General features: G+C 39.5%; 1 protein-coding gene across 1 annotated transcript in view; it reads left to right on the top strand.

Annotated features, from left to right (window-relative positions):
• utp15 (UTP15 small subunit processome component) overlaps positions 1 to 24,916 on the top strand; it is a 28,098-nt gene extending 3,182 nt beyond the window's left edge. Inside the window, exons 2-13 of the mRNA XM_078563928.1 lie at positions 108 to 247; positions 765 to 857; positions 2,187 to 2,371; positions 4,293 to 4,471; positions 4,982 to 5,107; positions 5,610 to 5,745; positions 7,349 to 7,433; positions 7,843 to 7,995; positions 8,785 to 8,886; positions 11,297 to 11,430; positions 16,108 to 16,166; positions 22,672 to 24,916. Of these exons, the coding sequence (XP_078420054.1) occupies positions 158 to 247; positions 765 to 857; positions 2,187 to 2,371; positions 4,293 to 4,471; positions 4,982 to 5,107; positions 5,610 to 5,745; positions 7,349 to 7,433; positions 7,843 to 7,995; positions 8,785 to 8,886; positions 11,297 to 11,430; positions 16,108 to 16,166; positions 22,672 to 22,904 (1,575 nt within the window). The 5' untranslated portion in view covers positions 108 to 157 and the 3' untranslated portion in view covers positions 22,905 to 24,916. The remainder of the gene's footprint in view (positions 1 to 107; positions 248 to 764; positions 858 to 2,186; positions 2,372 to 4,292; positions 4,472 to 4,981; positions 5,108 to 5,609; positions 5,746 to 7,348; positions 7,434 to 7,842; positions 7,996 to 8,784; positions 8,887 to 11,296; positions 11,431 to 16,107; positions 16,167 to 22,671) is intronic.
• The last annotated feature ends 2,476 nt before the right edge of the window (positions 24,917 to 27,392 follow it).

The raw sequence follows: 27,392 nt of genomic DNA, 5'->3' as shown, positions 1-27,392 counted from the left end.
TAGCAGTGCTTGAAAGAAGCTTATCAGATGACTTGATCTCGTCAGAAAAAGACAAATTAATACTGGCCACTAACTAATTTGTATTTCAAATTTTTATTCTTTTTCAGGTGCCATAGACAGGAGTGCGACTTCTGCTAGGATTAAAAGTTGGAAGACAATGGCTTCGTACAAACCAACAGTGATTCAGAGTCACCCAAAATTTGGAAAGAAGGTCACTAGGGACACGTTATACTGGAAAAATTTTAAGGTAGGATTAGAATGGATGATCTTTGCTGTTGCTCAAAGAGCAGAATCAGTACATGTGAGGATATTATGCACTGTCTTTATTTGTTGTCGGTGCAAATACTAACATTCATCACTCTTTGCCTCCTTATTTAAGCCATTTGGCCAGTTTCCTCAATGCCACTGTTCCACATACAGTGACTGCAGCGTTTTTAGCTACAATTGAATATTTCACCGTGGCATCCATAAATATTACAGAATTACCAGTCCCAGATATTTCTGAGCTCGGGGCTCCTTAATGTAAAATGTTGAAATCGCATATATTTAACCAAGTGAGAGATTTTTCATGTTTATTTACAGTTTATTAGACTGGGAATTATGTGAATCATGATATTTTAAACTCACTGTCCACATCATTGAATTTTGAGACATTCCATATCTTATGCAAAGGAGCCCATCTGTACCCCAACATCACCAACATATGAAACTGTACACCTGATGGAAATACCAGTAATGGCCTAACTTTATCATCTTTGTTTCAGGCTCCAGTTCAAATAAAAGAGTTTGGTGCTGTGACAAGCATAGATTTTTCTCCAATTGCTCCCTACAACTATGCAATAACTGCTTCCACAAGGGTGAGTCCAGAACACTAATTCTTGTCAATAAAAAAATGAAATGAAATTAAATTTGACCAACTACTCTTAAATAATGTTATTTCACTGTATTATATGGTAGTGCTGGTCTATTTCTGTGAGATTTTCCATAAGTATTCATATCTGAAACCACATTTGTACATTAACCATTCCTCTCCAGTGTTCTGTTATGAAAGGTATAGTTTCACTTGGTAAGACATTTCATTTAGAAACTCTGCTCTACAACTTCTGTGTTTTTAGTATCAGTCGGGAGTAGCTTTTTAAAAAAATAATCTGGATGGATAAATATGTTGAATAAAATTGAAGATTGTAAAGATAGAGCTGAACAAACATTTGAGGAACAAATGCTCTTGCAATGGTGGAATCATTTGTGGAATATAATCGGTCAGGATTGTTACATTAGCTTAGTATTAAGGTATTTTTCTGGATAGTCCTTTAGGATTTGGGAAAAATTTCACAGAACTTTAAAACAGAGATTGAATGGGTTGTGTAGGGTTTGTGACAGACCAAATATTCTTTGCAGAAAGAAAGCAAATTTATATAGTATCTTTCAGGACCTTAGGAGATCCCAAAGTGCTTTTCAGCCAGTTTTAAGTATTTTTGAAGTGTCGCTGTTGCAAAGTAAGGGAACATGGCAGTGAAATTTGCATATAGCAGGGCCCTTGAAACAGCAGTGACTAGGTAATTTTTTTTAAAGAAATGCTGGTTGAGCGATAAATATTGGTCAAGCCACTTGGCGAACTCCCTTGCTTTTGTAGAAGATACCATGGCAATTTTCAAACCACTACAGGGGGCATCAGTTTAATGCCTTGTCCAAAAGACAGCACCTCCGACAATACAGCAATCTTTTAACACTGCAAAGTGTCTACATGGATTATGTGCTCAAGTCTTTGGAGTGGGTTTTGAACCCACAGCCTTCTGAATTGGAAATGAGATGCTACCAATGAGCCAAGCTGATATTTGTTAGTTGAATGACCATTTCTTGTGTATGCTCTTCAGCCTCTTGGTTGTTGGGAATTTAGTTGTTGGCTCCTGAGGTTGCCTGGTTGCAGTAATATGACAGACCTTTCTCAGTGTTTGTCTTTCAAAATTTCTCAGAAATTTAAATGTCAATGCCCTCATTATTGAGGTGTCCTCATTATTACTTGCAATTCTAGGTGTAGGGTCAGTTGGCACTAAATCAAGCTTTTAAAAAAGAAACTTGGTGAGTTGTATGATTGGTACCTTTTCACATATGTTTTTAAAAATGCTGCACTGAGTTCGCGACACATTTGATGGATAAGATTAATAACATCAATATTTATTGCTTAGATCCACATATATGGTCGATATTCTCAAGAACCCATAAAAACGTTCTCCCGATTTAAGGACACAGCATATTGTGGTACGTACAGAGATGACGGGAAGCTGCTTGTTGCAGGCAGCGAGGATGGCATTGTTCGTCTTTTTGATGTTGGTGGCCGAGCAGCACTCAGACAGTACAGTGGACACACGAAGTAAGTTGTTTTCTAGGACCAGAATTGGAGGAGCAGGTAACTTGTGTGGCTAAATACTGTTGATGATGGACATTTGCCATTTGTCGGTCTTAGGCTTCATTTTGAAAAAGGGGTTTCACTTTGGAAGAAATTTGTAAAGCAATATTTTGCCTAGAGTGGAGATCCCTCTTTTGCACGTCCCTTCAGAGTGAGGATTCTTTTTGTCTGTCTCACTGATGATGTTCTCTTTGTGCTCCAACTTTTACTTGGGCGTTATTTATAAAGGCCAGCATTTAATGGCTCCAGCGTGGGCTCTAAAGCTGAAGGCGCAATTGATTGCCTGAAATATTTGGTTGTGAAGTCATAAAGGGTTCAATTTTGAGAAATCCTGTAAAATGAAGGTGGCAATTTGGCCTGTTGTGTCTGTATCAGCCTCTTGTTACAACAATCCAAAACTGATCCCTGCTGTATCCTCCTCCTATCCCCTGTATCATCTGCTTTCAGTGTTTATCTGAAACCTGAGTGCTGTAGTTTCATAGTAGAGCTATTATTAAGCCCATATTAATAATTGGCCTCTTGTTAGTGGTGTGCATTTTATGTTCAGATGGCTTTTAAAGTACTTGTAAGTGTTTTTAAAAATTCTATTTGAATTAGCCATATGTGTGTGTGGTGTGTGTGTGTATTCCATCCTATCCTTTCTTTCCAGCTTAATTTCATCAACTTTGCCTCGATTTTCCATCTTTCCCTCATTTCCATATGGTCCATTACCATTTTCCCCTTCCCTTCCTCGACTTCCCTATCCTCATTTCTGAACAATGTCTACTATAAGCCCACCTACTCAAACAGCTGTCCCAATTATACTTTCTTCCACTCCACTCCCTATAAGGACTTTATTCCATTCTCTGAGTTTCTCCATCTTCATCACATCTGTCTGACGATGTCATCTTCTATACTAGTGCTGCCAATATTTCTTCCTTTTTCTTGACTGAGAATCTCCCTCTACATGGATGATGGGATCCTCAACCATGTCTGTTTCATTTCCCACACTACTGCTAATGTCACTTTCCCTCCTTCCCAGAACCATTATAAGGTTCCCTTGTCCTCACCCTCCACCAAACAGTCCTTTTGTGTTAAGCAGCTAATTACTTATACTTTAATATACGTTGAGAATTGCTAAAAAGGAGTCAACTTGTTGAAGTTTTTCATCTTATACTCATCAGGACAGATGCAAGAATGCTAAATTTCAAAGGCACAACAATTTACACTGCAGGAGAAAAGAGGTGCAGATTTGTTGGCAGGTCGGCACTGATTGGTCGAGACATTGCCGTGGCGAATGCACCAGGGCGCTATTGTTCACGTGTGCTTTTGTTTATTCAAAAAAGGTGCAATGTCTGTACATATTCCTTTTGCCTGCAGAAGACAGTTCCTTGTATATGAATATAGGTAGCATCAAGTGAGCTATATTGTGAGCCCAACTGATAATCTTAAACTGGTTGTTGGTGGAATTCTTAGCACACTTGGAATTGTTCATCAAGTGCTGCCCAATTGTGGGATCACATCTAATGTTAGACATTATGTTCTGAGTTTTGCAAGCACAGGCTGGTTGAGTACAGTCAGGGCTCTGCCTATTGCGAACGAATAAATTGAAAAGGCCTAATCAGGTTACATTGGCGATATAAGCAAAATAATATGGTTGCTAAAAATCTGAAATAATATAAACAAAAAATGCTCAGAATATTCAGCAAGTCAGGCAGCATCTGTGGAGAGAAATAGAGTTAAGGTTTCAAGTCAATGACCTTTCATCAGAACAGAATGGAGAAAAGTGTTGGAGAAAGTTTGATACTGTGAATAAAACCCAGAATAAACTTGTTCGTCTTTACAATATTGCAATTACAATTATTTACAATATTACAACTGAGTCTTGATAAAATCTTTTTTCCAGAGCAGTTCAAGTCACTGCGTTCACATCTGATAACTACCGTTTGATGTCTGGATCAGATGATTATTCAGTCCGGCTTTGGGATATTCCAAGCTCAACAGAACTTCACTGCTTTAAAGAGCATACTGATTATATACGGTGTGGCTGCACCAGCAATTTGAATGCAGACCTGTTTGTTACAGGTACAGTATGTAGTTCTCATTGGAACAGCAATCTGTAATTGTCAAAGGTTACTGAGGTAGAGAATGCGGATTTGAGGCAACAGTGAGATAAGCCATGATCTAACTGAATGGTGGAGCAGGCGCGAGGGGCCGAATTGCCTACTCCTGCTCTTAATTCATATTTTTGTATGCAAATAGTGTTCAGTCGTCATCTTTCTTTATTTTTCAACTTCCACTAAAGCAACCCATCAACATTCAGCTCTGCTAAATATCTCTTGGGTGCTATTACGTTCCAGCCTGCCTTTCAGTGTCTTGTATGGCTCTTTGTAAGTGCAATATAATTCATTGCTTAGCTTCTGCTACTTGTGCTCTGGTTTCTTGCAGTTATTGACATTGAATGTGGGAATTGAAAAAATATTTTCGCTGGTCCTTACTTACACACATTTGTGATATAAGTGCATCAGTGTTGTTCACATTCTGCCCTTTTGGTGCTACTCTCCCAACAGTTTCTAATATTCTTCCTTGTAATAGGTTCTTATGATCATACAGTGAAGGTATTTGATGCCCGAATGGATAAAAGTGTGATAACTATGGAACATGGGCAACCAGTAGAGAGTGTGTTGCTTTTTCCATCAGGTGGACTTCTGGTATCAGCAGGTCAGTATACTTTGGTTGTTTAGAAATTTGGTTATCTAAACTAGTAGAGTTTTTTATTTAGCTGTTGTGCTAAATACAATGGAGCCAGCTAAGGCAGCCTACTAGTTTTGATTGAATTGACTGTCTTTCATATCCTCTCCCTCTCTCCATGGTCTCCATGGGCAGTAGATCAATATATTGTGTCAGATACATCATAAGGCGCCTTGTAACCTGGAGAATAAACCAATTCTTGTTACTATACATTCCAGTCTTTACAACTCACAAAATATTTCTGTGTTTTGTATTCTTTGTAAGTTTTTCTGTAACTGCAAAAACGCTGATGTAGTTACTGATATTTTGGAATCGTGCTGTGCAATGGCTTATAAAAATATATTCCTTTATAAAATCTATTTATTATTCAGCATATTTTTCTCAGAAAACTTATCTACCTTCTTGATAATAGCTATAGCTTTCATGTGTGTGCTTGTTAACTGTCCCTTCTAATCGACTTTTCTTTGTAAAGGTGGCCGGTATGTAAAAGTCTGGGATATGTTGAAAGGAGGACAGCTGCTGGTTTCATTACGAAACCACCACAAGACTGTCACCTGTCTATGCCTGAGCAGCTCAGGACAGAGGTTGCTCTCAGGCTCTCTTGACAGGTAGGAAACTCATTGTTCTCATTGGAATCAGCATGTGCATGGATGCAATTTTGCTTTTTTCCTAAAATAGGTATTGGTTTTGGTTTGTTTCAAATATAATTTTACATTTATGTAAAATCATGCAGAGTTTCATCCTGAGAGTTTACAGATTAAAAATATTTAAATTTTGAAAGGTTTTAATGAGCTAAATGGGGAACAGCTATTTACATTAGTCAGTAATTAGAGGGTATAATTTAAGATCATTGAAAGGAAAGGCTGGCAGATTTATGGTGGTAGAAACGGACAAATAGGCTTTAAAGTGGAGTGGGTAAATATTTTAAAAGCATAGAAGATATTGAATTGGGACATTGGATAACTCTCCTGGTACAGGGCAATCATAATGGGCTGAGGGTCCTCATTCTGTGCTTTAAAAGTCTATGATTTTAAGATCAAAGAGCTTCCATATATATGAATTTTGTGGCAGTTTTAATTGCAGTGTTGACTTTTTAAGTCTGTGTTGTAAAAATAAGTGTTTTATTGTGAGTACTCTTTGGTATCTTGTTTTCTAAGTAGTGTTACAATCCCCATAGAGACTGATAACTTCATAAAAAATCTGAATTCACAGTGACAACTTAAAGGAATCTCACAACCAGATTTCGAGTTGGAAGAGTTTTGCTGTAACAAGCAAACTAAAATCAAAACGACTAAACATTACTTAGGCAATAAATACTCTAAACTACTGAAAAGACATCCTCTATTAGTTTTAACCCACTCAAACCTTATGCCATATTTATACATTACAGCACGTTCTCCGCAGAATTGCTGTCTTCGCAGGAAACTGTCCAACGTTACTCTCACGTTCCAACAGATTCACTTCACCCTGTTTTGCTGAGTCATAATATCCAGTTACCAGCAAAGGTCTTTTCCTTCAGTCGTCTGAGAAATCCCGAACCAACCTTCAGCAGTATGGCTCACTCCAGAGATTCTTTACCCTGGCCTTGCCAGGACAAATCTCCCAGGGTCATGAAATTTCCACATCTCAACCAGAGAACGTCTTCCCATCCACGTTCTGTGTGGAAGTGAACAGATTAAAAACAGCCTTTTTCCCCTCTACTGACTGCAGCAGCTGCTGTTCTTGTCTCTCTCCCCGCGACATCTCCCTGTCTCTCTCTCTCTCTCTATCCCTCCCCCCCATCTCTCTCTCCCTCTGCTCCTCTGTCTCTCTCTCTCTCTCTCTCTCCCTCTCCCTCTCCCTCCCTCTCTCCCCTCCCTCTCTATGTATTCAGGGTTTTCTTTAATCAAACTGCCTGAGATTCTGTAAGTCTGTACAAAGCAAGAACAGCTCCCTCCTCTATTTGTGTTCAGGTGTGAAATAGGCACCTGGGTTTCAGTGAATCTTGAGCCTAGCCTGCTGTCCCTGTGGTAACCATCACCTGGCCTGTTCTTGGGCAAAGTCCAATACAACTTCACACCAACCCTCTTTTCCAAAGCATCTATTTACCTTAAATTAAAAGAGACCGTCCAAAACATAACTATCTTATAAAGCCTCACATTCATAACACAATGCTAGCATTAAGCTTTTTTTGTGTATACACTTATAATATTTTAGAATCTTAATTTGCAGGCATATCAAAATCTATAGTACATCCACGTACAAAGTAGCCCACAGTTTGGATTATGCAGCAGCCATTCTGAGCTTGGCTTTAGCAGTAAGTATAATTTGTTTTTGTTATGATATGTGTGATTAAGACCTTTCCCAAGCATATTCAGAGTCACTTAAATCTTTTTGCTGCACCTGCACCTTTTGAAAGTTGTATAGAAAAATGTATTGCTGTGGTAAAGCAGTTTCTTTGTGTGGCAGCAGAGCTGAGATTGATTATATTTATAACTACTTATCCACACTTAAGTGGGTGTGTTTTACGGCAGTAATTGCTAGATAGTGATCAAGAGCGATAACACAAAGGAACATTTCTCCCCTCCTTCCCAAAGCTCGGAGACTAAGGCCAGTTGTAATGTCACGTTTTCTAAGCAGTAAAAAGGTTATAAAAATAGTAAACGCTAGTAGTGGTTCAGCCTACTTATACAAAAATACCTTTCTTAATTTAAATTTTAATTTAGCCTGAAGATGAAGCCATTGTTGTAGGAATGACTAACAGTGTCTTGAATATCCGGCATCGGAAACGCAATGAAAAGAAGCTTGAAGTTGCAAATAAGAAGAGGGGACCATCCTACAGATACTTTGTAAAAGGAAAAGATTACATGCCAAAAAAGGTGAGATGTTTGTAAAATGGCAATCTTTATTTTTGTGTTTGTCTACTTGTAGAAAGATCTGAAATTATGTACTTCAGCAACTGACCTATGATGGATGCTGTACATTGATTTTTCTCTTTTTATTTGGTGGTCAACTTTAATTAAGTTTAATTTTATTTGTAAAATGCACTGAAATGTTTGTCAATGTGGACAAAATCTCTTCGAGCAAAGTTTTAAAAAAAAATCTTTTGCAAAGGGCAACTAGGGATGGGCAGTAAATGCTGGCCCAGCCAGCAAAGCCCACTTCCTGTGAATGAATTTTTAAAGTTTTTACATGACTCTCCTCAACTTTTTTTAAAACACCATCAATGATCATCTGGCCATTTACCACCTTGACCATATTCCTTTACTGTTTCCGTCCACCCTACTCCCACCCCATGCTTGACCACTTGCAAATTCTAATCATTTTCTGTTATTTTGGCAGTCTGCATTGATCCCCTGTATCTACTGTTTATTTTGTCACATTAATTATTAGTATATGTTCCACACAGGTGTCGGCTTAGAAACTTGCATCTTACTCTGGAATTCATTGTTGCTTATTAGATGTGAATGATTTCTAGAAGCTGTTTCCCTTCAATACAATTCAAGTATTTTGTGTTTAGAAAAAATGGATCACCTTTCATGCTGAAAATATGAATTCCTGTTGTTTACTTTGAAAAATAATATTTGCTTTGCTAAGAATTAACCAACACTTACTTTTAATCAATATTTTGCAACAAATTTATGTGTCATGCTTCTTTTATTTTCTAGGATGATCTTTTGGTCAGTAAGCCAGTGAAGTCGCACCTGAAGAAGTACGATAAGCTGTTGAAAAGTTTCCAAGTGTCCCTCGCACTTGATGCTGTATTGGAGGTAAAGAGCCCTCTTTGACTCCACAATGCACAGACTTTAGTTTGCAAACCAGTACTTAAGTGAATTTTTGACAGTGAATTACACAGCATAATGAAAGGGAATTTGATTTCTTTTTCAACTATGGAGTATATCTTCAACTTCAATGTGAATTGTTTTTGCTGTAAAAATAATGCCAGCAAGCAGTTAGGAAGGCAAATGGAATGCTGGCCTACATTGCAAGAGGATTTGAGTACAGGTGCAAGGATATCTTACTGCAGCTATACAGGGCCTTGGTGAGACCACATCTGGAGTATTGTGTGCAGTTTTGCTCCCCTTACCTAAGAAAGAATATGCTTGCCATAGAGGGAGTGCAGCAAAGGTTCACCAGACTGATTCCTGGGATGGCAGGATTGTCATATGAGGAGAGATTGGGTTGACTAGGCCTGTATTCATTAGAGTTTAGAAGAATGAGAGGGGATCTCATTGAAAGGTATAAAATTCTGACAGGGCTGGACAGACTGGATGCAGGGATGATGTTTCCCCTGACTGGGAGGGGGGTTTCTAGAACATGGAGTCACAGACTCAGGATAAGGGGTAGGCCATTTAGAACTGAGATGAGAAGAAACTTCTTCACTGCGGATGGTGAACCTGTGGAATTCTCTACTACACAAGGCTGTGGAGGCCAAGTCACTGAATATATTTAAGAAGGAAATAGGTAGATTTCTAGGCACTAAAGGAAAGAGTGTGATTATGGCGTTGAGATAGAGGATCAGCCATGATCATATTGAACGGCAGAGCAGGCTCATGGGGCCGAATGGCCTACTCCTGCACCTATTTTCTATGTTTCTATGATTTTGCTGCCAAAATAGCAGGTTAATGATGCAAGCAAAAAACTGCGGATGCTGGAAATCCGAAACAAAAACAAAAATACCTGGAAAAATTCAGCAGGTCTGACAGCATCTGCGGAGAGGAACACAGTTAATGTTTCGAGACCGTATGACTCTTCATCAGAACTAAGGAAAAATAGAAAAGAGGTGAAATATAAGCTGGTTTAAGGGGGGTGGGACAGGAGCTGGATAGAGGGCCGGTGATAGGTGGAGATTGCCAAAAGATGTCATAGACAAAAGGACAAAGATGTGTTGACAATGGTGATATTAGCTAAGAAATGTGCTAATGGTGACACTAAGGGTAGAAAGCAGGACGAGCAAGGGACAGATAGCCCTAGTGGGGGTGGGGTGGGGGGAAGGGATTGAAATAGGTTAAAAGGTAGAGATAAAACAGTGGATGGAAATCCATTTAAAAATAATAGAAATAGGTGGGAAAAGAAAAATAAATATAAATTATTGGAAAAAGGGGGATCGGAAAGGGGGTGGGGATGGAGGAGAGAGTTCATGATCTAAAGTTGTTGAACTCAATATTCAGTCCGGAAGGCTGTAAAGTACCTAGCCGGAAGATGAGGTGCTGTTCCTCTAAGGATGCATGTTGTTATTAACATGTAAATCCAGAAATTTGTGGCAAAGAAGAGATACCTCGTGAGTCACTGCAAGTTGCTGATCATTTGTGCTGCTTGCAAAAATGGCAGTTCACCCTTAACCTCCCTGTGAGTTTCATTAAGTTGCTGCGTTAGCACATTAATTGCCATTTAAACCTACCTTAAAGTTAGGGCTAATACTTACACTGTTAAGTACCCTTTTAATGAGATTCATATTCTTGCAATGCTCATCTAGGAGATCCAAAAATAGCACAGAAAATCTGAAAGAAAATTTAATACATTAAGTATTTCCAAACACAGGAAAGGTAGGGGCAGGGAATAGAGATCTGAGTAGCAAATTAGGGCAATCTGGACACAAAAGGATCATGAAATTTTAAATGCAAGTGAGTTACACCCACATCACTTACATTTGTGTTTTATGCTTGTTCAAAATTCAATTTGCCTGGATCAGGCCATGCCCACAAAACTGGCTGCGCAGCCAGGTCAAAATTGTGTGATAGCACCAATTTTTGCAGCTACTCCAGCTCAAAAAGATAACAGTTTGAACTGGATTTTTATGTTTTTGTTTTCTCTTGATGGTTCAGCAGCAGTTCTCTGAAACGGACCTTGCCTTTTGAATCGAATCAAGAATCTGTATCTCTTCAGTATTCTCCACATACAGAGCTGTATGACCAAAGAACTGGCAATTTTCCTCCTTGCACTGACTGAAAACCTGAAACTTTTCTGATCTGTTTAGTTCAGCTGTTCACTGAGTAAACTACTGCACAGCTGGCCAAACTATGTTTAAAATTTACAGATTGAACACATACTGTTGTTTATATTGTATACCTTACAATGTTCACAACTTCTAAATTCACCGCTTCAATAAGTCATAATGTGCGGATTTAGTGAGAGTTTGAGATCCTGTGCTGTTCTAAACTGAGTAATATTATCATGCAGACAAGAGTCAGGATGAAGAAGCCTGAGATTACCACAGGAGTTATACAAGAACTTAACCGCCGAGGGACGCTTCGAAATGCACTTGCAGGAAGAGATGAAAAACAGCTTAGCACTCTCCTTAGCTTCCTTATCAGGTAATGAAACTCCATCTTTGCATGTGCTTCTCAGAACTATACACCATAGGCATGAATTGTCACAATTAAATTGCTTAACTATTTGCTTAATTTCTTAATCTGACTTTTGCTCTTTTAGTAACAGGTGTAATGCGTTTACCATGATGTAAATTGCATGAACATGGGTTAACAGTGCTCATGCTAATAACAGAAGTCCTGGCATCAGTAATATGTTAATTATTCATAGAAACTAGGAGCAGGAGTAGGCCATTCGGCCCTTTGAGCCTGCGCCGCCGTTCATTATGATCATGGCTGATCATCTAACTCAATAGCCTGCTCCCGCTTTCTCCCCATACCCTTTGATCCCTTTCGCCCCAAGAGCTATATCTAATTCCTTCTTGAAAACATACAATGTTTTGGTCTCAACTACTTTCTATGGTTATGAATTCCACAGGCTCACCACTCTCTGGGTGAAGAAATTTCTCCTCATCTCAGTCCTAAATGGTCTACCCCATATCCTCAGACTGTGACCCCTGGTTCTGGACTCCCCCGCCATCGGGAACATCCTTCCTGCATCTACCCTATCTAGTCCTGTTAGAATTTTATAGGTTTCTATGAGATCCCCCCCATATTTTTCTGAACTCCAGCGAATATAATCCTAATCGATTTAATCTCTCCTCATATGTCAGTCCCGCCATCCCAGGAATCAGTCGGGTAAACTTTTGCTGCACTCCCTCTTTAGCAAGTACATCCTTCCTCAGATAAGGAGACCAAAGCTGCACACAATATTCCAGGTGTGGTCTCACCAAGGCCCTGTACAATTGCAGCAAGACATCCCTGTTCCTGTACTCAAACCCTCTGGCTATGAAGGCCAACATACCATTTGCCTTCTTTACTGCCTGCTGCACCTGCATGCTTACCTTCAGTGACTGGTGTACAAGGACACCCAGGTCTCATTGCACATTCCCCTCTCTCAATTTATAGCCATTCAGGTAATAATCTGCCTTCCTGTTTTTGCTATCAAAATGGATAACCTCATATTTATCCACATTATACTGCATCTGCCATGCCTTTGCCCACTCACTCAGCTTGTCCAAATCACACTGAAGCATCTCTACATCCTCCTCACAGCATACCCTCCCACCCAGCTTTGTGTTATCTGCAAATTTGGAGATATTACATTTAATTCCCTCATCTAAATCATTAATATATATTGTGAATAACTGGGGCCCCAGCACCAATCCCTGCGGTACCCCACCATTCACTGCCTGCTATTCGGATAAAGACCTGTTTATTCCTACTCTTTGTTTCCTGTCTGCCAACCAGTTTGCTATCCATCTCAATGCACTACCCCCAATCCCATGCGCTTTAATTTTACACACCAATCTCTTATGTGGGACTTTGTCGAAAGCCTTCTGAAAGTCCAAATAAACCACATCCACTGGCTCCCCCTCAACAACTCTACTAATTACATCCTCGAAAAATTCCAGTAGATTTGTCAAGCATGATTTCCCTTTCATAAATCCATGCTGACTCTGTCTGATTCTGCCACTGTTTTCCATGTGCTCAGCTATTAAATCTTTTATAATGGACTCTAGAATTTTCCCCACTATCGACGTAAGGCTGACTGGTCTATAATTCCCTGTTTTCTCTCTGCCTCCCTTTTTAAATAGTGGGGTTACATTAGCTGCCCTCCAACCTGTAGGAACTGTTCCAGAGTCTATAGACTCTTGGAAGATGACCACCAATGCATCCACTATTTCTAGGGCCACTTCCTTAAGTACTCTGGGATGTAGATTATCAGGCCCTGGGGATTTATCGGCCTTCAATCCCATCAATTTCCCCAACACCATTTCCCTATTAATACTGATTTCTTTCTTTCTTCCCATGCATGATGTGAAATCTGGAAATTGGACTCTCAAGTACATTTAAAGTTATGCTGGTTAGGTTGCACTTAGGATTTCTACTAAAATTAATTTGCATAATAAACTTAAAATATTCCATGAACCAGCATAACCCTGTAGCATAATAGAATATAATTTGTATTCTTTGTTGTGGCAGATGATGTTTGCCAGGCGGACCAAATCCACATGGCAAACTTGGCTGCGTTATCACAACGGTTTTGCAATTTGTATTTATTACAAGAGGATGAGTGCACTGAATTCAGAAATAATAAGTCCACCAAGATCTTTAGAGATTTTTAAAATTAAATTAAAATATTATTAATAAAGTAAAAAGTTTCAAGCACATAAGACTACAATTACTTATTACTGTAACAAGTCCTAAAATTCCTAATTGTCCTGATTCCCAGTTACACACCCTCTAAATAGTCCAAAATAGATTTTAGATTTAAAACAGAACCAGCAAGTTAACACAATACCCACTTGACAGTGGAATTCCAAATGGCTTTTCCCCAACTTCAGTTTCATTATAAGCAAATGGCTAAAGGCTTCATTAAGGCTAGTTCATACACTCCTGTTAGATCTTACTTGTCCTTCTCCCATGTAGACTTTCATTCTCCTTTATATATGTTTCTCTCTTTTTAATATGTAAACTCTATTGTTCCATATGTCTTTGGAACCGTATCTTCCTCACAATATTAAAAACTTTCATATTGCCAATATTGTCAGTAACCTTTGGGAAAAATAAACACACTCCTTAGCCTTGCCTCTCTGGCTAGTTGTGAACAGACTAAGATCCCTTTGAAATCCAAATCCCTTCATTTATCTAAAAATGCTAATTCCCTTCACACCTTACATGCTAAGCCAGCATCCATGTTTACTCATTACCATGTCAAACACCTAGCTTCTTTTGATGATTTCAAACTTGCAGTCTACTTGACTAAAAATGTAATTAAACCACACAGACAGACCCAACTCTAATTACCTCCATCAACCTACTTGAGAATAAATATCATGAAAATTATTATACTTTTGTCACAGATGTATTTAAAAATGGTCATCTGGTACAATATAAACATAAAACAGAAAATAGGAGTAGGAGTAGGCTTTTCGGCCCTTCAAACCTGCTCCACCATTCATTATTATCCAATTCAATAGCCTGCTCCCGCTTTCTCCCCATATCCTTTGATCCCTTTCGCCCCAAGAACTATGTCTAACTCCTTCTTGAAAACATACAATGTTTTGGCCTCAACTACTTTCTGTGGTAGCGTATTCCACAGGTTCACCACTTTCTGGTTGAAGAAATTTCTCCTCATCTCAGTCCTAAAGTTCTATGTTTCTATAGATATAGCTCTTGGGGCGAAAGGGATCAAAGGGTATGGGGAGAAAGCAGGAGCAGGCTATTGAGTAGGATGATCAGCCATGATGAATGGCGGAGCAGGCTCGAAGGGCCAAATGGCCTACTCCTGCTCCTACTTTCTATGTTTCTAAATGGTCTACCCCGTATCCTCAGACTGTGACCCCTGGTTCTAGACTCCCCCACCATCGGGAACATCCTTCCTGCATCTTACCCTGTCTAGTCCTGTTAGAATTTTATAGGTTTCTATGAGATCCCCCCTCATGCATTTATCACCAAAAAATAAGCCTTTTTAAAAAGGGTGTACACTCCTCTTATGAAAATTACTTTTTACCATTCAGCTGTTTCATTGATACACTCATAATTTATTCAGAAACTAATTAGTTTTCATTATGGAAAGCATTCTAAATGCGCCTGTGGGCGTAAGAAAATGAGCACAATTTGAAGAACCTTTTCTAACCAACACAGTTGGCGGTATCTCACAATTTTGACCTGGCTGCATGGCCAGTTTTGTGGGCATGGCCTGATCCAGGCAAAATGAATTTTGAACAAGTGTAAAACACAAATATAGGTGATCTGGGTGTAACTCATTGTGTTTAAAATTTCATGATCCTTTTGTGCCCAGGTTGCTCTAATATTACTACTACAATCTCTATTCCACACCCCTACCCTTTCTGTGTTTAGAAATACCTAATGTATTCAAATTTCTTTCACATTTTCTGTGCTACTTATGGATCCCCTAGCTCAGATGACCATCCAACAGGCCTTTGTCGTTGTCTAGTAGGTGCTCGAGTGTTCTGACTTTGCTGCTCCTCTTAGTGATACTGTATATAAAAAAGACTTGCATTTATATAGCAGCTTTCACGGCCACAGGATGACCTAAAGTACCTTACAGAAAATGAAGCATATTCATCATTATAATGTAGAAATGACACATCCAATTTGCACACAGTAAACTTCTACAAAAAGCAATGTGTTAATGGCCACATAATTTTTTTTAATGGGTTGAGAGATGGCTTTTGCCCAGGACACTGGGGATAACTTCCCTGGTTTTCTTAGAAATCATATTCACTTGGTAACCACTCTCCTCAATAACTTGCTTGAGATTAGAGTTGCTGCATCACAGATTCAGTACCATGCCTTACTACTCTTAACAGAAAATTAGAGTCATGGTGCATTACATTAACATGATGTTCCCAGTGCGTAGAGAGAATATATGCTTTAACAGCTATTGAGACAATCGAAAACCTGAAAATTCTGCCCTTATACCCTAGAATTGTTGCCTGTGCTGTAGTACTGAAATGAGGAAATATGAAATCTTGTAAATATATTCATCAAAAACATAAATGTTGAGGTTTATTTGGCACAAAGATCATACTGCTTCCTCTTGTAGAGTTCTGGGCACAATTAACATTTAATGGCTTATCTTCATATTTTTAGGAATGTTGTTGATCCAAGGTTTACATCTGTTCTAATAAATGTTGCAGAGATTATTATTGGTAAGTATTTTTTTCTTTCTCTTGTACCTCAACTTTTAATATTAATCTTCAACATGCTGCCTCTCTGACATAGATGGAAAACACAATGTCACATTCACTGTATACACTGAGGACATCTACCTCACCACTTTCTCTCTTGATCATTGCACTGCCTCTGATTTGTCATGCTGTTTGTCCAAAATCCAGTACTGAATGAGCAAAAAACTGCTAACAGGAAACAGAGGGTAGCCATAAATGGGTCATTTTCTGGTTGGTGGAATTTAACAAGTGGTTTGCCACAGGGATCAGTACTGGGGACTGAATTTTTACAATTTATATAAATAACTTGGATGAAGGGACTGAAGGTATGGTTGCTAAATTTACTGACTACACAAAGATAGGTAGGAAAGTAAGTTGTGAAGAGGGCATAAGGAGGCTACAAAGTGGCAGGTTAAGTGAGTGGGCGAAGATGTGGAAGATGAGGTTTAATAGGCAAATGTGAAATTCACCATTTTGACAGGAAGAATAAAAAATAAATGTCTAAATGGTGAAAGCATATTACCTAAATGGTGAGAGGTTGCAGAGCTCTGAGATTCAGAGGGATTTGGGTGTCCTAGTGCACAAATCACAAAAGGTTAGTATGCAGATACAACAGGTAATTAGGAAAGCTGATAGAATGTTACTGTTCATTGTGAGGGGAATTGATTACAAAAGTAGGGAGATTATGCTTATACAGGGCACTGGTGAGACCCCATTTGGAGTACCATGCACAGTAATGGAAGGATGTAAATGCGTTAGAAGCAGTTCAGAGAAGGTTTACTAGGCTATTACCAGGAATTGGCAGGTTGTCTTATGAGGAAAGGTTGAACAGGTTAGGCTTATATCCACTGGATTTTAGAAGAGTAAGAGGCCACTTGATTGAAATCTTTAAGATCCTGAGGGGTCTTGTCAGAGTGGATGTGGAGAGGATGTTTCCTCTTGTGGGAAAATATCGAACTAGCGGTCACACTTTAAAAATAAGGGGTTGCCAATAGAAAGCTCTTGTCCTTGTTTTTCCTTATCCCTGAAAGATCAGCAAGATGGGAACTTGTTATGTGGGTAAGAATGAGCCCACTTTGTAGCAAGTACTTATGCATTTTTATATTGTTTTAAAGAGAAAAGCTAAGCCCAGTAAATGGATGCATTATTCATCGACCAGTCAATATATTTTCCACAGTGCTCATACTGTGATAGAAATGCATGTGCACTCTCCATGTTGACTTTAGTAGTTTTATTGCACCAGTCAAGCTTTGTAGTTTGTCTATTGTGTTCCAGGTAATAACACACTCCAATGTGTTCCAGGTAATATATCTTTGAGTCTGCATGTTTGCAGTTCCATATTTTGCTGCTATCTTCCTCCTGTTTTAATCCTTGGCCAGACCACAGGACATGGGGGAGATCCGGTTAGAGACCAATAATGTTTTGCTTAAAATAGATAAAGTTTAAGATTCAAGAGGCTTACTAAGTGAATAAAACCACAAGCCTCCACGGGTTTTGAACAAACAAAAATAAACTTTACTATCCAAGTTCAGAAAGATAAAACAATTTGCAATACCTACCTTATACTCTGACATTTGAAATATGAGGTATATGTGAATTAACAGGTGAACTGAGGTCAGGCACACAACATTGCACAGTAGATGACAGATGTGACCAAAACATGGATTTCTCAACAACCCACCCAGACGTTTGTCACGTTGTGAGCCAACCAATCTCACTGAAACTTTGTCTTTCTTACAAGGGTTTTGAATCTCCACATTTCATGATCTCGCCTTGGCATTCTCTCCAAAAGTCACTCCTTCTTAGAAGGCATCAACGACGACCCACCTCACAGGGTTTCAGTCTAATCTTCCAAGATTCTTTTCCCCGGATCTCCAAGCACACTCATTCTCCAACTACCAAACACAATTTTAGATCTTCGACCATGCCAAGCAGAACACCACTATTCCACAGAGGTACCTTTGCTCGAATGGCCCGCAGCACGGAGTCACCAACCTTAGGCTGCCTTCTCGGATCTTCAGGGCTTTTCTCACACCTGCTTCACTCAAAGTCATTTGGAACCTATTATTCTGCTCCTTTCTCTAATTTTGTAAGACCATAAGACATAGGAGCAGAAATTAGGCCATTCGGCCCATTGAGTCTGCTCCGCCATTCAATCATGGCTGATAAGTTTCTCAACCCCATTCTCCCGCCTTCTCCCTGTAACCTTTGATCCCCTTACCAGTCAAGAACCTATCTACCTCGGTTTTAAATACACTCAATGACCTGGCCTCCACAGCCTTCTGTGGCAATGAATTCCATAGATTCACCACTCTCTGGCTAAAGAAGTTTCCCCTCATCTCTGTTCTAAAAGGTCTTCCCTTTACTCTGAGGCTGTGCCCTCGGGTTCTAGTCTCTCCTACTAATGGAAACATCTTCCCCACGTCCACTCTATCCAGGCCTTTCAGTATTCTGTAAGTTTCAATCAGATCCCCCCTCATCCTTCTAAACTCCATCGCGTATAGACCCAGAGTCCTCAAACGTTCCTCATATGTTAAGCCTTTCATTCCTGGGATCGTTCTCGTGAACCTCCTCTGGACCCTCTCCAGGGCCAGAACATCCTTCCTGAGATATGGGGCCCAAAACTGCTCACAATATTCTAAATGTGGTCTGACCAGAGCCTTATAAAGCCTCAGCAGCACATCCCTGCTTTTATATTCTAGTCCTCTCGAAATAAATGCCAACATTGCATTTGCCTTCCTAACTACCGACTTAACCTGCAAGTTAACCTTAAGAGAATCCTGGACTAGGACTCCCAAGTCCCTTTGCACTCCAGATTTCTGAATTCTCTCCCCATTTAGAAAATAGTCTATGCCTATATTCTTCCTACCAAAGTGCATGACCTCACACTTGCCCACGTTGTATTCCATCTGCCACTTCTTTGCCCATTCTCCTAACCTGTCCAAATCCTTCTGCAGCCTCCCCGCCTCCTCAATACTACCTGTCCCTCCACCTATCTTTGTTTCAACTGCAAACTTAGCCAGGATGCCCTCAGTTCCTTCATCTAGATCATTAATGTATAAAGTGAAAAGTTGTGGTCCCAACACTGACCCCTGCGGAACTCCACTAGTCACCGGCCGCCATCCTGAGAAGGACCCCCTTATCCCCACTCTCTCCCTCCTGCCAGACAACCAATCTTCTATCCATGCTAGTACCTTGCCTTTAACACCATGGACTCTTAGCTTACTGAGCAGCCTCCTGTGCGACACCTTGTCAAAGGCCTTCTGGAAGTCCAAGTAGATAACATCCATTGGCTCTCCTTTGTCTGACCTACTCGTTACCTCCTCAAAGAATTCTAAAAGATTTGTCAGGCATGGCCTCCCTTTGATGAAACCATGCTGACTTTGCCCTATTTTACCATGCACTTCCAAGTATTCTGAAATCTCATCCTTAATAATGGACTCTCAAATCTTACCAACGACCGAGGTCAGGCTAATTGGCCTGTAATTTCCCGTCTTTTGCCTCACTCCCTTCTTAAACAGGGGGGTTACATTAGCGATTTTCCAGTCCTCTGGAACCCTCCGTGACTCGAGTGATTCCTGAAAGATCACCACTAACACCTCCACTATCTCTTCAGCTATCTCCTTCAGAACTCTGGGGTGTAATCCATCTGGTCCAGGTGATTTATCCACCTTCAGACCTTTCAGTTTTCCTAGCACCTTCTACTTGGTAATGGCCACCATACTCACCTCTGCCCCCCAACTCTCTTGAACTTTGGGGATGTTACTCGTGTCTTCCACTGTGAAGACTGACACAAAGTACCTATTCAGTTCCTCCGCCATTTCTTTGTTCCCCTCTACTACTTCTCCAGCGTCATTTTCCAGCGGCCCAATGTCCACTTTTGCCTCTCTCTTACCCTTTATATACTAAAAAAACTCTTGCAATCTTCTTTTATATTACTGTCTAGTTTACCCTCATATTTAATCTTCTCCCTCCTTATTTCTTTTTTAGTTGTCCTCTGTTGGTCTTTGTAGGCTTCCCAATCCCCTGGTTTCCCACTGCTCTTCGCCGCATTGTATGCTTTCTCTTTAGCTTTTATGCTGTCCCTGACTTCCCTTGTCAGCCATGGTTGCCTCGTCCTCCCTTTAGTATGCTGCTTCTTCCTAGGGATGAATTTTTGCTGTGTCTCCCAAATTACTCCCAGAAACTCCTGCCATTGCTGTTCCACTGTCTTTCCTGCTAGGTTCATCTCCCAGTCAATTCTGGCCAGCTCCTCCCTCATGCCTCTGTAGTTGCCTTTATTCAACTGTAATACCATTACATCTGAATCCAGCTTTTTCCTCTCAAATTGCAGGGTAAATTCTATCATATTATGGTCACTTCCTCCTAAGGGTTCCTTCACCTTAAGCTCCCTTATCAAATCTGCCTCATTACACATCACTAAATCTAGAATTGCCTATTCCCTAGTGGGCTCCACCACAAGCTGCTCCAAAAAGCCACCTTGTAGACATTCCACAAATTCCTTTTCTTGGGATCCACAACCAACCTGATTTTCCCAGTCTACCTGCATATTGAAATCCCCCAAGATCACTGTGACCTTGCCTTTCTTACACGCCTTTTCTAGTTCCTGGTGTATCTTGTGCCCCACATCCTGACCACTGTTCGGAGGCCTGTACATAACTCCTACTTAAGGGGACCTATTTCTGTCCCCTGGCTTTTATCCCTTGCCTGGGACTGCCTTTTGGGAACTCTCCCTACCCCCATCCCGTGTCCTCCCTGGGACACCTACCAGATAATGGCACTCCGTTCCTAGTCATCTGACTTGCCTGTTTGCGGCGTTTTCTCTTTTCCCTTCTGCGCAGGCATACAGGGCCGGTCCCTGGCCTGAAGAACATTCTTTTTTTTTAAAAATCGACTGCGCATGTGCGGCCATTTCCCAGCCAGCACATGTGCAAGAGGCCCAATGTTCATCGGGAGCTGGAGCTTCCGACTTACAAACTAAAGAAGGTAAGGGTTTGAGTTTCTTAACACCCTACCCTATTCTCTTGAATATAGTGCATTTAACCGTATTTGTGATGCACCTTTTTTTGGGTTTCAACAACATGAAGGGAAGTAATTTCCTAGGAAGGAAAACATGGTCACTAAGTGTCAGCTGTGCTGTGCCACACCAAGCAAATCTTAACTTCAGCTGCAGAACAGGACTCTCTAAAGCACCCAATGATTCTTTTACTTCTCGCATAAATCATCCTCTCTAAGTTAGATCACTAGTCTGTGCTGAATTTGGACAATAATATTTTAGGGTTCTAAATTATTTTCACTTCGAGATTATGCTTTCATCTCATCAGCTTGCGCGGAGTTGAAATACATATTCCAAATGTGACAACTCCCAAGACCCACCACAACCAACATCATATGCTTTAAAGATTCTAAATGTCTGTCTGTAAGCCCACTACATTCAACATAAAGCAAAGTTGTGTGAAAAAGAACTAAAGTTCGCTCTCCTAAATTTGAGTTATTTTAGAAATGAATATGCTGGTATCCTCCAGCACTGATCCTGTCAATGTCTGTGGGGGTAGGTGGGAGGGCACCTGATTAGCAATCAGGCCATTGGGTGCATGCACCACTACAGGCATGTCTTGGATACCTGCAAGCCCCAAACAAGATGACATTGACCATGGGAAGGGAAAGGGTACAGAGTCCTTCCATCTCCACCTCTACCCAGAAATTAATTTTTGGCCCAGTTTGCACACACAGGTTGTGCCTGCTTCCACACTACAGCAGGTCAGTGCACCTCTTTTCCTTGGACATAATGATCTCTACAGCTAGACCAGGTCACACTGCATCTAGGAAAATAAGAACTCCTAGCACTGGGAGTTCCTATTTCTTCTGACATAGAGGGCTCTGAATGGGCGGTTGGAGGTTCCAACCGAAACAACATCCCCATCCGGAAACTACCAGTGAAGGCTGGCAGCTGATTTATTAAAATCCTGGCCCATTTCCTGGTCCTTCTTTAATTTTCCTGGAATTAGAATACATGTTCATTTTCAGATTTAATGCATTCACAACTGTGAACATGAGTATTTACAATTAAGGAATAAGTTGTGATTATATTGTAGAGTAATTTGATGAAAAAGTGATTGTTTTACATTTGCAAGTGCACTTATTAATACATGCACAAAGTGATAGGAAGCAGATTCATTACAGAAAATAAAAAAAAAAATTAACGCCCAGCCTTTTCCAGCATAGTTGTGGGCTAAGCATCTCACAACCACATTCCAAAGTCACCATCGTCGCCAGAAACCTGGGAGCAGGTCAGTTGCAGTTGGGATATGAGAGACTGGGTTTTGGTGAATATAGAAGCATGAACCTTTTCTAAGTGGGTTTGCAGCTTCACAAAAATATAGACTTTTTAGAGTTGAAATCAAGAGAAAGTGTCTTCCTTTTGGAATGAAAGGGTTGATAGCGAAATTGCATATTCACTTTAATCATTTATTTTTGCATTCTTCAGATATTTATAGTTCTGTGATTGGTGAATCATCAGTGGTTGACAACCAGTTCCTGAAGCTGCAAGAACTCGTGGGGAAAGAAATTGATTATCAGGAAGAACTGCTTGAAGTCCTTGGAATGATGGATACAATTTTTGCTACAATGACGACCAAAAAGGAAGCTGTTGTTTCTGGAAGTCAAAACTGTGCCTTAATTGCTGGACCTGAGCAGGAAGAACCAATGGCAGTTGCCTAAAGTCACACACCTCTTTACTGACATTGAGACTGGATTAGGCACACTTGCATATAAATCTATCCTGATATTATCCCCAATGAATTGAAAGTGAACATTGTAAAATGCTAATGGTGCATTTACCTACTCATTTGCTATTCTGTTATAGCCAAAGACAAAGTTGTTCCTATTTGGGGTGATGCAAAAAGTGCAGGATATGTGAAATTCTATATGACCGAGCTTCTTTGGAGAATAAATACTGTGGTGTACATGTTCAGGAGGTAAAGAATATTTTCTAATTGTTGGGGTTTGCCATCAAAATCGCACCACACATAGTGATGGACACAAAAAGAGACAATTCTGTAAAATTGATCTTTTAGTTCAGATTCTTGTATTTAATACCAAGAAAATTAAATATCTATCAAGGTGGAGCAGTAAAGTTTTTAGCTTCAGTATGCTGTGGATTAACCTGGAGCTTTCACAGTGCAGCACTCCTGTCTAACTGCCTCCCACAGGAAGACAGATCTCATTTTGTATATTATTTATACTGAACTTGTCACAAGAAGAAAAAAACATTTTAAAACCAATCTTTTAAAACCAGAGTAGGAAGTTGACAATGTTTGTCACAAGGTGAATGTTGTTTATTAATGTATCCAATCTACATTGCCAGCTCAGTGGAAGCATATTTGTTGCCATGGCACTGAACCATAAAGGTCAGGAAAATTGCAGGATATGTCTTAAGATAGCCAATGTTAGTAAAGTGAAGGGAAAACTACAATTGGCTTCACCCTCCCTGGGTGAGGAAGAGAAACACGTATCCATTGTTCTCACTCCTAGTTAATAATCATTAACTGCTGCTGAAATGAATATTTGGTGAGGCGATTCAACTTTCCTGTGATCCCCCCTGTTGGCACTTACTGCCCAGACCTACATTTAGATGAGTCACTCATTAAAGGAACTTGTGCTACTTCATAATAGAGGGAAGAAAATTGGAAGGTAACTTTGGGAAGGATAAAAATTAACATTAGCTATTGAAAAAAGTAAGCATAGTGACCCGATTCTAAATGTAGATTTGTTTTATACAGTGGGAGGATTATTTGTCAGAAAGTTGACCTTGCATATAATTTTATCTTGAGAGTATCTTAGTTGCTATACTATGAATAAGTTGTTACAGAATTTTCACACCTTCTGAAAATGTTCTGCACGAGGAGAATTAGAAACAAGGATAAGCAGTCATTATGAACAGAATCTTAATGAGTTCAACATTAGGTCACTAAAGGCTGTTCTCATTTAAGTTTTAAGGAATTAACTGTCATTGATAAAGTTCAATCAGATTGTAAAGGCTTTGATCACATCAAACTGCCCGGTGCAGACATTTAGATTTTAATTTGTTTTGCAGTTTTAAAAAAATGTAGCGCTAGCAACTGAGCATGTGACTCATGACAGTCAATATTGATCGATGGAAGCACTGATTCAGAAAGGGCTTTTTAATGTATGTAATTTAAATCTGTCCTTGGCAACACAAGCAATAATTACACCTTATTTCTTGTGCATCTGATTTCAACAGTTAGATGGTGGAAAGATGTACAATTATCAGGGGCTAATTGTGGTCTTGGTTACACAGCATGTCAGTGGATTTGTTATCATCGCGCCAAAAATTGAGTATTGAATTGTAACCCAGGTAATGAAATCTTGATGATCTGTGGTTGTCTGAAGGTACTTCTGAGGGAGAGAAAATCCAAAGTCAGAGGTGGCTCATGTCATTCTAATAGTACCCAGTACTGAGGGGTAGAGACCCAGGACCCGTTGCCCTCCTGCTCAGCAACACAATTATGGAGTAGAGAAATTAAAATAAATGCCTACAGTCAGCAACTGCTTTGTAAAACAATTGTCATAACATTGTGGAATCCTTCAGTGTGAGTTTCAAATGGTGTGCAACAGTGTTAGATCCAGCAAATGTCAAAATATTCAACCGGTGCTTTTTCTAAAGCGTGGTTTATTTAAAAATTTTAAAAAATGACCATTGGTTCAGTGAAGTATGACTAATTTATTATATGTAAGAATGATCAGTTGAATTCTCAACTGGCAGGAATGCTTCACCTTCCATTGTAAGTACCTGATTCTTGTTTATGATCATCCCTTATAAAGTTAGCTCCTCTATGGTCTCTAAGGCTACTATTTTTGCACCTTTTATCTATTTTTACTGTGACCTCTGAACACTGTCTTCATTTCTTTGTTGTTTCTGGCTGCATGCATTTGGTTTTCAAATCATTCTGACTTTATAATTCTTCCCTCACTGTGTGTATCCTCTTTAATCTTCAAAGCTTAAATCTCTAAGATGCAGGAACCAATGTCTCACTCTGCTGCCCTGCTGTCAATGCTTCTCTGTCATCTTTCTGTCTTGGTAATCAGAAATTGACACTAAGGTATGGTCCAATCACAGGACCATGTCACTTGATCATGATTTATGTGTATTCTACTGTTTTGGCTTTATAGTTCAACGTTCTATTTGCTTTGTTTGCTACTCTGCATTGTTTGGCATTTTAAGAGATGAGATGAATAAGTCTTTCAGGTTTCTTTCAAATTTGTTCTTCATTATTTCAATACCATTCAAGGAAAGAAAAATGCAGGGCAAGCTTGTAGTAAATATTCTCACAATTACATGGTTGGAGAGTTAATGTTTTGGAGAGATGAACATCTATGGGCTCAATGGCTTATTCTCACCCACGATTTACATTATGAAATGCCCATTTAGGTTGCTTTTACTCCAAATACTTTGAGAAGTATGTTGTAGATGTGTTTCATCTTGTAATGTATCATTTTTTTGTATTTAAATGAAACCATAGAAAATTATCTTTATCATGTACTGGAGAACCACAGGTGTAGAAAGAGTCAGCGAGAGGAGACCTTGCTGGATCTGGTAGTAGGGAATGAGGTCTGTCAGTTGATCAAGTGTCTGCAGGGGAACATTTAGAGAACAGTGATCAAACCTTATGATACAATGGAAAAGGACAAGGAGCAATCTAAAGTAAAAATAATTAGAGGACCAATTTCAGTGGCGTGAGAATGGATGTGTATTGGGTAAATTGGAGGTGACAGGCAAAACTTGGGGAACAATGGGCAGCTGCTTTGAAGAGATCATTTGCATACATTGAGGTACATTCCCATGAGGGAGAAAGAGCAACCAAAGCTAGAGCTTCCTGGATGATGAAAGAGAAAGGGTAAGATGAAGTCAATAAAAGAGTGCCTATGACATGGCACAGTCAGATTGATGATACAAGTGAGAATCAGGTTGAAGTTCAGAGGGGAAATAAAGGAAATATAAAAGACAATGCAACAGTAAGAGACACTGGCAGCTAACATGATAGGAAATCCAAAAGTCTTTAATTGGGATATAAATAGTACAAGTATAGTAAAGAAGAGGGCTGGAGATAATTAGGAACTAATAGGAGATCTACACATTTGACATAGCCGATACTAAATGAGTGCTTTGCATCAAGGAAGATGATGCTACCAAAGTCATGGTGATAGAGGAGGTAGTTGAGATACTGGATGGGCTAAAAATTGATGAGTGTTATAATGTGGTAGATGATGTGTGCCAGGCAGACCAAATTCATAAGGGAAACTTGTTGCACAATGGTTTTGCAATTTGTATTTATTACGAGAAGATGTGTGCACTGAATTTAGAAGTAATAAGTCCACCAAGAACTTTAGAGATTTTAAAAATTAAATTAAAATATTTATTAACAAAATAAAAAGATTTCAAGCACATACATAGGATTACAATTACTTCTATAACAACTCCTAAAATTCCTAATTAACCTGACCCCAGTTATACCCCTTTAAGGCAACAGTCCAAAATAGATTTTAGGTTTAAAACAAACTCCGCCCACTTGACAGTGGAATTCCAAATGGGTGTCTCCAACTTCAGTCACTTCACATAGCAGGCTTATGCACAAATGGCTGGGGCTTCTTGAAGGCTGTTTCACTCATTCCTGCCAGATCTTACATTGCCTTCTCTCACTCAGCCTTTCATTCTACTTTATATATGTTTCTCTCTAATATGTAAATTTTATTGTTCCATGTGTCTTTGAAAGTTTATATTCCTCATAATATACAAACTTTCATGTTGCCAGTAACCTTTGAGAAAAATAAACACACTCCTTAGCCTTGCTTATCTGGCTAGTTATAAACCGACTAAGATCCCTTTGAAATCCAATAATCCCTTCATTTATCTAAAAATGCAAATTCCCTTCACACCTTACATGCTAAATCAACATCCATGTTTGCTCATTACAATGTCAAACACCTAGCTTTTGATGTTTTCACACTTGCAGTCAACTTGACTCCAAATGTAATTAAATCACACACAACCACCTATACTTACCCCAATAAACCTACTTCACAATAAACCAGAAAAACATACTTTCGTCAGAGGAGGTGTTTGAGAAGTTATCTGTAATTAAAAGTTGATAAGTCACTAGGCGCCAGATGGGATGCATCCGAGGATGC

The sequence above is a fragment of the Cetorhinus maximus genome, chromosome 2 (assembly GCF_964194155.1).
Source record: "Cetorhinus maximus chromosome 2, sCetMax3.hap1.1, whole genome shotgun sequence".
NCBI classification, from domain to species: domain Eukaryota; kingdom Metazoa; phylum Chordata; class Chondrichthyes; order Lamniformes; family Cetorhinidae; genus Cetorhinus; species Cetorhinus maximus.
Note: the sequence above shows the minus strand (reverse complement) of the source record. Positions and strands in the feature narration are given on the sequence as shown.